The following is a 12,887-nucleotide window of genomic DNA, read 5'->3' on the forward strand; positions in this document are numbered from 1 at the left end:
ACAAGAGTGTGACTAGGGCAGAATGGAATCATAAAACATCCAGGCTGAAAGAGATTACGGAGAGTATCTAATCCAGGTCCTTTGCTTCACAGCTTTAAAAGTCGACACCCGGAGATGAAACAACTTACCCAAAGTTATCCAGGGAGTTTAGTGCAGAGCCTGGGCCTGAAGATCTCATTTTTCTCTCTGCTATTGCTATACTGTTTCCCACCTGCAGTTCCCAATCTAGAGTTATATTAGCTGTGCACGAGGTGGAACAAGGGGACCAGGGTGGGGGAAAAGTCATCTCCTCAGCTTTGGTCTGACTCTGATATGACTAAGAAGCCCCCATATCAATACCTACCAAGACTATTATATATATATGTATATATATATATATATATATATATACATATATATATAAACAATTATATAAGCATAATAATAAGTATAATAATACAAGTATAGGGAACTTGCTTGGCCCTAGCTCCTTTCTGCTCCGGAGGAATATGATAATCTATAGATGATGGGAAATGCAAACTATGTGGCAGGCATTAGGGATCCAAAGATAACAAAATGATGATAGATCGATTTAGACGCAGAAGAGAACTTAGAGGTCATTGCGTTCAATCTACTCATTTTTTAGGTGAAGAAACTGAGATCCAGATAGTTTCAATGACTTGCCCAAGGTCACACTGATAGTGAGGGGCAGAGCTGGTATTTAAACCCAGGTCCTCCAGAACCAGCATTCTTTCCATATTAACAAGACCTAACATTTCTATATCATTTTAAATCTTGCAAAGTGCTGGTAGGTGCTATTATTAGGCCCGTTTTGCCAATGAGGAAACTGAGGCAGAAAGCAGTTAAGTGACTTGCCCAGGATCACACAGCTAGTAAGCCCCTAAGGCTGGATTTGAACTCATGTCTTCCTGACTCTAAGTCTAACACTCTGCCAATGATAGATTGGAAAGGTACCTACTTACCTTTCCAATCTATCATGCTGGAGTCCTTTCCTACTTCTTGCTACCAATCTATCTAGGCCAGCCCAATCCCATCTTTAATATTCCTAACAAGTGCTCATCCAGCCTACTCTTGAAGGCCTCTGATGACAGGGAACTCAGTTCCACTCAGTGGCTCTTTTCTTCTGTCAAGGGCCAGGCTGAATAAGTGATCCTTCTACCTAACATCCCTTCAAATATATGAAGTCTAGCATCATGACCCACTCAAGTCCATCATCTTCTCCAGGCTAAACATCCTTTGCTTCTTCAACTGATCCTTGAATGATGTGATTTCAAGTCTACTCATCCTAGCTGCCCTTCTCCAGGTGTTCCTCAGCTTTTCAGTGTCTCTTCTAAAATGGACAGCTCTAGGTAGGGCACTCCAAATGTGGGCTGACTAGTGCAACCTTTAGAACTAGTGCCTTTCCCTCCCTCTGGAATGAGCTCCTCCTAATGGCCCATCAGAGCAAGTCTAAATCTCTTATGAACCTACTATTCAAAGCCCTCCATAAATAAGCACCATTCTTCCTATCATTAGGGCTCTAATTCCTTGAACAAACCCTCTACTCTAGAACAGTCTCTTTACTGTCCTGGGTGCTCAGTCTTCTCTAAATCATGCTTATTCCTGATTCTGCCTTTGACTCCCTTTTCTCCCCAATCCAAATTTTACACTTTAACTCTCATCTCAAGTCACATCCTAAAGCTTTCTGCTCCCTGTTTACCCTGAGGGCTCTCTATTCCAAAAGTCTATGAAACATCTAGTCTCTATCTTACAATTCATCTCTTGGTGATTCATTGTCTTTGTTGTATTGCCCTCCCGTTTCAATAGTGGAAGTCTCATTTAACTCAGCACTTATTAAGCACCTACCATGTACAAAGTCATTGTGCTAAGATCAGGAGTAACAAAGTCAAAACCAAAAAACATCTTTATGTAAGGCAGGACTGCTATCTTTTCCATACTTCTGTGACTTAGTAACTAAGGAACTCCAGTAAATTGTTCCTATATCCAGTAGGATCCCTTTAAAATGCCACACAGTGGCTGACACAGGACTCAGTAAAAATATTTGCTGTCTTGCTCTGTTCAAAACCAGTTCATGTTAAAAAAAAAAAAAGGCGGTCAAGAATGGAGATCTGCTGGGAAAATCGCACAATCACCTTGGGCCACTTGATTAAGCATTAAATTGTTCGCATCAAAACAAAATCAATTTTTTTAAACCTCGGTGCAGTTAGCATTTATAAATCCAGTCATCCAAACTCCCAGGCAAAACTCCTCTCTCCACCCCACTTCAAACACATATATTCCCCCTTCACTTAACATCAGTTCTTAAGTCTCTAGGCCGGGCATCAATCCCTTGAAGGGTCTCTCTCTGTCACATATAATCAGCCTGTGGCAAGGAAGCAAGGACCTAAGGGGACAAGGATACATTCAGAGAGTTGAGTTCCTAATAATTGTAACACAATGGTTTTTTGAGGTTCAGCTAATCCTCTGAGGCAGCTGACCCAGTGATTTGCTGGGATGGTGTCTATGGCACAAGCTGAGCACTGAACACTATGATGCCCAGATTCTATGGGGTGCTTGTTAACTTCACTCAAGTGTTAAATTGGGTAGGGAAGCAAGATCTCACTGAAAACCAGATGCTGCATCTAAGCTACAATATATTAAAAAAAAATAGAAAACATCCTTCCAGCTAACGAGTTAGCATTACACAGAAGCCATCCGCAAACATGAGGCTAAGGGAGCCACCAAAGGGTAGACAGCTGAAGCCAATGGCATTACTGCCTGTTTATCCCAGCAAGTTTGTGTAGAGTTGCCCTGTATGGGTCAGCTGCCCACTGCTACTCTGGCAAGGCTGGGGATGATGGGGGTGGCATTTATACTTCAGACCCCTTGTGTTCCATTAGGGAGAAATCTCAAATACACATATATGAGGCTCCTAGTTTTCTAAGTAGTAAACACTGAGGGTGTTGTCAACAGAAGGGTTAAGAATAGCTACACTATACTAGGTCTTTAAAAAAAATGTGAACCTCTGACAACATTGCCTTTATTTTGAGATTTTCTGGTAGGGGTATGTGTAGTACATGTTGTACTACAGGGACTGTGAAATCAGGTTAGGATATGTACTAAAAGGATAGGTTAAGTAACTGAAGGAGGACTTTAAGTAATTGAAGAGGGACTGATAAGTAACTTAAGAGGGACTTTAAGTAACTGATGGAGCTAGAAAATGGGTAATGAAACATACCTGCCTCCTCATTGCAGAGAAGTAGGAGAATATGAGGGACCAGTGAGGTATACACTATCAGAAGCTCTCATGGGATCGGGCTTTTTTCTTAATTATTTTTATTTGTCACAATGGAATCCATGTTCAATATGGAGTGAGGAAAGGGGGTCTTTATGAAGAAATGAGTGTGATGTAAAAGATTTTTTAAAAAGCACTAAAAGCATTAAATTGAATTTTTAAAAAATTGCTCCAGATCAGTAGATATTTTTGTCTCTTGACCAATCACCAAATTCTTACTTCTCCTACCTTTGGAGCTGGTAGCCTACAGTAGATGCAGGACAGATTTTGCTCTCTGTGCCAAGCCAAGCCAAAATAAGAGGGGGGGGGAGAGCCAAATTTAATGGTCACGGGTGAACATTCATTGAGAAGACAGAAGGGTGTTTCAGGTTTTCTTTCCCTCCTCTAGGGCTAGGACACCATCCACAAACTGGACTTTTCCTCATTGTCACTTCCTTTCACTTTTTAACAAATTGGATTGAAACCCCTAACTTGCAAAGATGATAACCACGGTCAAAATGCCAGTCTCACATTGTCTTTGGGTTCTTCTGATTTTCTTTTTCTCTCATTTCTTTCAATCACCAAATAAATACCATGTCCTGAGTTAATGGAAAATAGGTAGAAGTTTGGTGGTTGCTTTTTTCTCTCTCCCAAATCTCTGACAACCCTAGTGAAAAGAATAAATTTTCAGCCCTAGAATTTTTTGAGTATAGGCAACAGAGAATTGAAAAATGGCAAGAGGAAGTTCTGTTTTAGCCAAAAAGTTTTAACCTTCCACTTTTGACTTTCTTTATTTTTGTAGCATCCATGTTACTAGTTTCTGCCCTGCCCACAGGAGGGAATCTTTTAAAGGAAGCCCAGTTATTAATGTGTCTCTTTTGTTGTAACTCATTGTGAAGGCAGCAACCCAAGGGTTTATTTTCTCGACGTGCTTGGCATATCTTAACACCCCAGCTCAGACCTCAGAGTTTGATTGGGGAGGAATCTGAGCCTCTGGCTTGCTCTGACTCACTGAAGAAGCCGCTGCCTTTCCCTGCTATCTCTCTGAAAGGGGTGGGGGTGCCTGATGTCTGGGAAAACCACCCAACTCAGAAACAAGCTGTGTCCACCTTGGTCTTTCAGAAACATTCTCTCTCTCTGTCTCTCTCTCTCTGCCTCTCTGTCTGTCTCTCTTTCTCTCTCTCCCCCTTCCTCTCCCCCACTCCCCCATGTTGTGATTCAGCTTGTGCTGTTGAAAAGACATCCATTTCTTCACTTTTTAATATGTCCTATTCTCTCCTCCTCCATCCACCACCCCCACTCTTTTTTTAAAAAGGGGGCACACGTTTCTTTTTCTCCACATCTAGAAAATAGCTCCCTGATGCTTCAGGGAGCGTACAAACGTGTTGGACTCCTTTGGGAGTAGGCAGAGCATTTCCAAGGCCAAGGGGCCAGAAGGAAGTTAGAACATGTGGCCAAAGCTGGCTGGAAACCAAATCTTGGAGATCTGCCTGGTGCCTGCCTGGGCAACTTAATATTATCCTGAATATTATTCAAGACCTGCCAGGTCATAGATAATGGTGGAAAAGGGGGAGCAGTGGCCAATGGTATACTTAGCCTGGAACTGAAAAGGAAGTTAAAATCACAGAAAGAAATGACTGCCCCCTCCCTTCCATATTTTGTGGCAGGGATTACAGGACCATAGCCCTAGAGAAGAGGTTCTTAACCAGAGGTCTGTGAACCTGTTTTAAAAAAAAATTATAAAGATTTCAAGATCATTGTTTTCCTTTGTGATTCAGGTATTTTGTTTTCTGCATTTAAAAACATTATTCTGAGAAGGTATCTATAGGCTTCACCAGAATGCCAATAAGGTCCATGACCCAAAAAAAATGTTAAGAACCCCTGGTCTAGAGCAAGGATCAGCAGACTATGGCTGAGGTTTTTGTATAGCCCGTAAGCTAAGAATGGTTTTCATATTTTAAAAATAATAAAATGTTATTTAAAAATAAAAAAAAACCATTCTTAGCCTGTGGGCTGTACAAAAACAAGTGGCGGGCCAGATCTGGCTTGCAAGCTGGAGTTTTCTGAGCTCTGGTCCAGAGCGCAGAGTCCTCACAGGCCATTTAGTTCAACCTCCCTTATTTTACAGATAAGGAAACTGAGGCATAGAAGTGAAGAAGGAGAGCTATTCTTGGGCCAGTAGTCCTCTCTTATTGTCCAAAACCTTTTTCTAATTTAAGACATGACAAGTGAAATGAGCATCTTTGCTTTGCTGGGGGGATGCCACCCACGTGATTTGAACAGTGCACTTTTGCTGCTGAGCTCCCTGAGAAGTGGTTGGGCTGGTGCACATGGAACCCAGATGCCCAGAAACCTTGAGTTCCATGGAGACTCAATGGCTTTCAGGGTCTTTCTCCTAACCTTCAGTCTCTTGGCTTGACTAGTGTAATGATGCCTCCACCTGTCTCCTGGGAAATACTGAGCCTGGAGCAGTAATGCATTTCTGTCTCTTACCGAGCTGGGGCCATGACTGTGCTAATGGAGACCACCTTTCCCACCCCACCCCACCTCCCAATCAAGGAGTCTTTTTGGCCATGACTTTCTAAGAATAGAATAGTTCTCCTCCCAAATCACTGAAGTTCGTTGCCTCTTTTCTCTCCATGCCTCCTTGGGTCTTTCATCCTTTTCCATCTCCTCCTATCCCTCCCTTATTTCACTAGTAGCTAATAAAGTCATAGGAAAGTGATGCTGTTCCTGGCACCTTGGATACCTGTCTTTCATATTGGAGGCACTTAAAAATGTTTGTCAAATACATGAATCATGATACTCACACCCACTATGTCCATAGCATTTCATGGATTTTTGAGGCACCTTTACTGAAATTATGTCTTCGTTCAAATTATCTGATTTAATCAACTCCTCATGGCTTTCTCCCAGTGCTAGTGATTAGCAGGTCCAGAGGTTAGCTTGTCCTTTGAGATAATACATACAAAGTGCTAAGCACAGTGCATGCTTATGTCAGGGCACATACGAAGGGCTATATAAAAATTAGTTGTTATTATTTTTATTATTTTCCCTGAACATTTTCAGTACAATGGAATTTCTTGGTTTTTCAGCTAGTAGGGTAGCTGGCCCCAATTGGGGACTTACTCCCCATCATCCCAGGAAGATAATTTGATTAAATCTAAACTCTCCAGGGCCTGGCTCCCTAAACTCCTCTTGGAGAGAAAAAAACGGGCTTCTCATCCTCTCTATGGAAAGTCATTTCTCCAGTTGTTTCCTCTGACTGGAGAGAGACAGACTGGGTAAAGGAGACAGTTTGCTTCACCTTTGATTCATTAGGAATAACAAACCCGGCTGCCAAAAGCACTCTGGAGGGAGGGAAGACTTGGCCAAATGGGGCTCTTTCTCTTCAGAGAGATTAGGCATGGCCGCAGCTTTGCCATTAATTACAGAGGCACTTTTTGATCCCCACTTCCTGCTTGACCTTATATCAGGTTAAGCATCAGTTTTCTGTGGCCATGTCTGTCTAAAAACAAAACAAAGCAAAGAAAAAAAAAGCCAAATCATCACCCAACATGAAACCCCTAAAGCTCCTGGGAGTCTGATGCTGGAAGAAGAAAGTTGTGGCTTCACTCAGACTGGGGAACTTATTAGTCATTTTGCAGATGCTGTGCTGTCCTAATTTCCTGGCAGGAATGATGCTGTGAAATATGAATATAGCCCCAACATGGAGAGGCTAATGATAGAAGAGGGGAGCGAGTGACTTCTCTCCTACATTCATGAAGGGGGTAGTCATTGGACCGGGGTACAGGCAACAGCACCCGGAGGAAGAAAGTTCCTGCACAGACAGAGAAACCCGCACCTCCAGGGTGAATATAAATGCTCACTTAACTCTGCTCCTTCCAAGTCTCTTTCAATCTCCCTTACAACTTGAGGAGGTGCTAGTATCTTTAGATCAGGCCTTCTCCCCTTCTCTAACAACTGCAGAATAGATGTCCTGGAAGCAACTTGGAATACAAATCTAAAGGTGGACAGGGGTCCTTTATGAACTCTTTAGGAGTTTGGATTCTCTTTCCACTCCTTTTCTCTTACTAGATCTAAGCTTCAAGGGAAAGATGACTTCCCAGGCCATGGAAGGTGTAAAAATATTCTGGACCCTGGGAGTAAGGGAGTCTTAGTGAGCCCCTAAATGCAAATTGCTAGTATTTATATAGCCCATTAAGGTTTGCAATTTCATTTGATCCCCCCAATAACCGTATTAACTAGATGCTATTATTACCCCATTTTACAGATGGGAAAACAAGCTGAAAGGATCACACTACTAGTAAGCACCTGTAGCAGGACTGGAATTCTTCTTGATTCCAGGGCCAGGACTGTGATCTCCTGTGCCACCCAAACAGCTCCCTAGTCCTTCTAGCTAGAAACTTAGTTTCCCAAATTCCAGAAAGACAATTTGATTAAATTTAAACTCTCCAAACACCCAAGCAGAATAGTCTCCCACCCCAACATATAAACAAGCCCATCATTTAGGTAAAAGTTGTGTGTGGGGGGGAAGGGGAAGCTAGTCCTTAACTCTAACCAGTAACTCATGAGAAAGTCAATAATCCCCACCCTCCTTTGAGAAGCAGTAATAAAAATAAACCACATGCATATAGTACTTTAAGATCATAAACGTTTAACATTAGAAAGAACCTTAGAAATCACCTAGTCCAATCCCTTTATTTTATCGGCCCACAAGACATTTTCCTTAAAAAGAACCCTACAAAGTAAATTGTGTATTAGTACCCCCATTTTACAGAAGAAGAAACTGAGGATCAGAGAGGCAAAGGGACTTGCCCAAGATCACACAGCTAAGGGTCAGAGCCAGACCCAGAACCCAGGTCTCCAGACTCAGAGTCTAGCGCTTTTTCCACTAAGATTCCCCTCATGCCAATATTCTCTTCGCCTCCCCCAGTCTTGTCTAGGAAGTTTCATGTTGTTTTGTTTTTTTCTTAAAAAGAAAAAAAAAGAACCTCTCCGTCTAGATCTGCAAAGTCCCTTCCCTGGACTGACTCATTCTGCTCACCAGGGTGTTGCTTTTGCCGCTGTTTCATCTCCAGCACCCACTAATCCTCTGACATCCCTCTCCAACTCCCTACTGAGGCCTTGGCATCGCACCAGCACAGGTTTAGGGAGGGGGCAAAGTGAACAAAGTGAGGGGTGTCTACCAGGCAGGACACTTGCTCTTAGCTGAATGACTCTCGGGGTCCCCTTTCGACCCATCCCGGAACCCCTACTGCCAAGGGATGGTGGGGATACAGTTGGGGATACGGGGCTGAAACCCCGTCGGGGCTGGAGGCATCCTCAGCCTTCTGGTACGCATTAGAATTAAGTGTGTCCCATTAGACGGCCTTGGTCCTCATTAGAGGGCTGCCGCCCTCCGCCCCTATCCAGGACCAGGGGTTTCCTAATGAGCTCATTTGGGTGGCGGGGCGGGGGGTGGGGAGGACCCCTCTGTCTTCTGCGGTTCGCGACCTCCTGCCTCCCGCCAAGTCCCGGGGTCACTTACTGTCCTGGGGCGCCGCCTCGCTGCCGCTGCTCCCCCCGGACGGCTCCTGCAGCCCCCGGCTGCCGTCCCGGGGCTCGGCCCGGGGCTCGCGACCTCCGTTCCTGCCAGCGGCCGCCACCTCCTCCAGGTCCAAGAGGTGGCTGACGCTGAAGTTCTTCCTGGCCTGGGCGCAGTCCCCCGGCTCCAGGAGGCGGCCGCCCAGGGGCTGCTGCGGCCCGAACGCCTTGTCCATGACGAAGGCGCCGGAGGTGGCGGCGGGGGCAGCGGCCGGGGCGCTGGGGCTGTCCATGCCCCAGGCGGGCGGGCGAGCCTCCGAGCCGCGCGGCGACGGAGCTCCGGCCACCCGGAGCCTCTCTGCGAAAGAAACTTTTTTTAAACCTCGCCCCCAACTCTGTCCCCCTTGCACTCCCCTCACTTTTTCTAACTCTTGTTCCGCCTCGTGCAGACTGTGAGAAAACAAACTTTTTCTCCCTCTTTTCTCCTCTTTCTCCTTCGCTTTCTCCCTGAAGTTGTTAAAAAACACAATCTCCTCTCACCACACGCCCCTTCTTGAAGGGAACCTCTTTCCTTCGTCTCTCCCTCCTTCCTTTCCTCCTCCTCCTCCTCCTCCTCCTCCTCCTCCTCCTCCTCCTCCTCCTCCTCCTCCTCACTCTAGTCCTCTCCCCTTCTCCAGGGGCAGTGGGGGTTGGGGTAGGCGTGGGGTCAAAACAGGAGAGTCAAAACCCAAAGGCATAAAAAGAAGCTTTGGGAGTTGGGGGTATTGGAGGAAGAAAACAGTAATTGTTTTTCTTCCCTCACCGCCCCCAACACACACACACACACACACACACACACACACACACACACACACACACACACACGCACACACACTCACACACACGCGCACACTCACTCGCTCACTTCTGCCAGTTTCTTAGAGCTAACAGTGGTTGGGAAAGTTAAGAACTTCTATCAACAAGTGTCAGAGAATGTGTTTCCTTCCAGTTAGAGGACTGCAATGGATAGTAGTGGTGGGTGGATGGGGGTGTGTTTTTTCCTTCCCATCTGCAAATTCCTCTGGAAGTGGGGAACTGATGCAGAAAGTTAAGGGGAGAAAGCTTCATAACCCTCTTTCCCACCCCTCAATGTGTTCTGTCTTTCCAACACTGCACCAACACAGGACCCCCACCCTGAAATGGAATGGCTCCAGAAGCTTCAAAATCCCCACTGCCTCCCCAGCCTTGAATCAAGGTCATCTCCAGTGGGCAAGCCTAGCTCTCTGACTTTAATGAGATAATTGTGCCCCATACCACAGTCAAAAACACCCCATCCCCAGGGACAGTTCAAGGAACCTCCCTAATGGAAACCAGGAAAGGAAAAAACGAGTTTTCCTTTTTAACATTTTTTTTTAAAGAAAAGAAAGTAGAGATAAGCTTTGAAAGTGGGTTTAGGGCTTATGATTGGTGTATCGTTGGAATAATTTTAACTACACTCCAGTTGCTCAAAGCCAAGAGGGAAAGCACCATGAGACATTTTTTATGGATGTTTGGTCACTGTTCTTTTCTATATTATAAATATGTGCAGAACAAGAAAATAATTCGAAGATACATTCAGAATGATGGACAATAAAAACTTATAAAGAAGGATAACACCTTATGAATTGTTCTCTCCATTGTCCTCTGCCTTTGTCTGTTCATACAAGCATAAACACATATATTTTTACAATTGTCAGTGCATTTACTGTTCCAGTCCTGATTCCTTTGCCTTACGCTAGATTGTACTTCTTTACACATTGCTTTGTGCTCATCCTAGTACCCATTTTCAATGGCAGCATAATATCTCATACCTTGGTGGAGCACAGTTTATTTAGCCAAACTCCAGCCCCTGGACACTTAGGTTGTTTCCAGTTTTTCCTCTTTTGCAGATAACACAGCTATGCACCGATGTGTACAGATGATCTTTTCACTTTTCCAATTTATTGTACCGTAACTTTAATAACAACATAACATATTGGGGGTTTGAATTTTTTTTTATAATTAAGGAAACATTTTTGTGTGCTCATTTTAAAATTATAGGCATTCCTTTTTTTTTTTAAAGTTACTCTCTCATAATAACTTCAACTGCTGATTCAACTGAAACTTTATGGAGTTGCAGGAGCTTTTTTTGTTTTCTTTTAAAGGAACAACCCCAAACTAATTAGAGTAGACCCCCTTGTCTCTTGTCACAACCATGTCATTGCAACTGATTGGGAGTTCACAAACGAATGGACTGTGAGTTTCTGGATAAAGCCCCAGGGACAACAAAGATTTCCCTTCCTTGAAAATAGCATCACAAGTAATGAAGAATGAAGCCAGTGAGACACAGACAATTTTAATAACAACAGTTGGTATTTATATGGTACTTTAAAGCTTGCAACAACCCTGTGAAGTAGATTAAGAGCTTATGAGTATTTTAATCTCTGTTTTACAGTTGAGGAAACTGAGGCTGAAAAAACCTAAATAATTTGTGTAGGGAACACAACCAATAAGTGTCAGAGGCAAGAGTCAAACTCAGATTTTTCATGACTCCTGGTAAAGCATGCAAAGTCTGCCATTCATTACCTGTGTGATCTTGGACAAGTTGCCTTGAATCTCTGAGCTGGTTTCTGTTTCCTCCTCTATAAAATTAAAGGGTTGGATTAGGTACCTTTACAGTCTTGTGAAGCTTTAAAAATCTATGATTCTATACCATGTGTCCAGAGAAAATGAATTCTTTCACCCACTCATCAGACAACATGGAGTATAGGGACAGCCCGTGATTTGGAGTCAAAAGATGTAAGTTTGAATACCAGGTCTCCTACTTGTTGTATGTGTTACCTTGGAAAGATACTTCCCTTTCTAGACCTCAGTTTCCTCCTCTGTAAAGGAAGGAGGTGGAATTAGATAAACCTTAAAGTTCCCTTGAAGTCTAAATTTTCTATGATTGGATTTAATTCAACAAATATTTATTAAGTTCCTACGTACAAGGCATTATGCAAGACACTGAAGACACAAAATCGAACAAGAAGCAGTCCCTACAGAGCATTATTCATTTGGGAATAAGGGAGGGATCCTGGAGGTCTGCACGGAAAGAGATGGTACCTGAGCTGAGACCGGAATAAGGAGAAGGATTCTGAGAGACGGAGATGAGGAAGGAGTGCATTCCAGGCAGAAGCCTGGCTGGTGCCAATGCCTAGAAGTGGGAAAGAGGTGGGATGCTGTTCTAGGAACAGAAAGTAGACCAGTGTGGCTGGAATACAGAATACGGGAATAGGAACACTGTGAAATAAGACTGGAAAGGTAGAGCGGAAGAGACTTACACATAAGAATGAGGAGTTTGTGTTTTATTCTAGAGACAAGAGGGAACCATTGACAACTTTTGAGTAAAATTTTTGAGTGGCACAGGTCCAACTCTATCACTCCTATGCTCAAGAACGTCAACTCCCCTGTTCCAGGGGACCTAGAAGTCAGGATAAAATACAAATCCCTTTTGCATTTAGAGCCTTTCACAATGTGATGGCGACCTGTCTTTTCAGACTGATTTCACATTGCTCTCCAACCCCTGTGCATTCTCCTTCCAGCTCTTCCCTCTATCTGCCATGACATTTCCTGATACTGGGCCATTGTAAAGGCTGTCCCTCATGCTTGGAATACACTCTCACCTTACTTCCACCTAGGTTCTTTCAAGGCTCACCTCAGGCTCCATTTGCTACTTGAGACCTTTCCTGATTTCCTCAGTTGTTAGTACCTTGCCCTTCCCCCTCCCCCCCTGCTTTGTATTTACTTTGTACATCATATATCTTGTTTATCTATTAACATGTTCCGAACCACCACTAGTAGAGTGGTGGGGTTCAACTTCACAGAACAAAATACTCTTCCCAGGTTAAATTTACTGCCTCTAATCTCACCTTCATGGGGCTAACTCAGACCTTGACTGATCCCACCTCCCTCAGCCTCCTCTCCCTTCTGATTGGAAGGCTGGGGGGTGGAGTACCAAATGCCTCCCAATGTCTTCCTTTAAAGAGCGCAGAAACTGGACTTTTTTGACTCCTTCTGTTCCCCATCTGGCACTCTGCCTGGTTTCATCTCCATGGCCTCAAACCCGTTG

General features: G+C 44.0%; 1 protein-coding gene across 2 annotated transcripts in view; it reads right to left on the reverse strand.

Moving 5' to 3' along the window:
* PRRX2 (paired related homeobox 2) overlaps positions 1–9,368 on the reverse strand; it is a 64,295-nt gene extending 54,927 nt beyond the window's left edge. For both annotated transcript variants that reach the window (XM_020973578.2, XM_020973575.2), the window contains exon 1: positions 8,784–9,368. In XM_020973578.2, the coding sequence (XP_020829237.1) occupies positions 8,784–9,072 (289 nt within the window). In that variant the 5' untranslated portion in view covers positions 9,073–9,368. The remainder of the gene's footprint in view (positions 1–8,783) is intronic.
* Positions 9,369–12,887: the final 3,519 nt, after the last annotated feature.

This window comes from Phascolarctos cinereus, unplaced genomic scaffold, assembly GCF_003287225.1.
Source record: "Phascolarctos cinereus isolate Bilbo 61053 unplaced genomic scaffold, phaCin_HiC Scaffold_2;HRSCAF=192, whole genome shotgun sequence".
NCBI lineage: Eukaryota > Metazoa > Chordata > Mammalia > Diprotodontia > Phascolarctidae > Phascolarctos > Phascolarctos cinereus.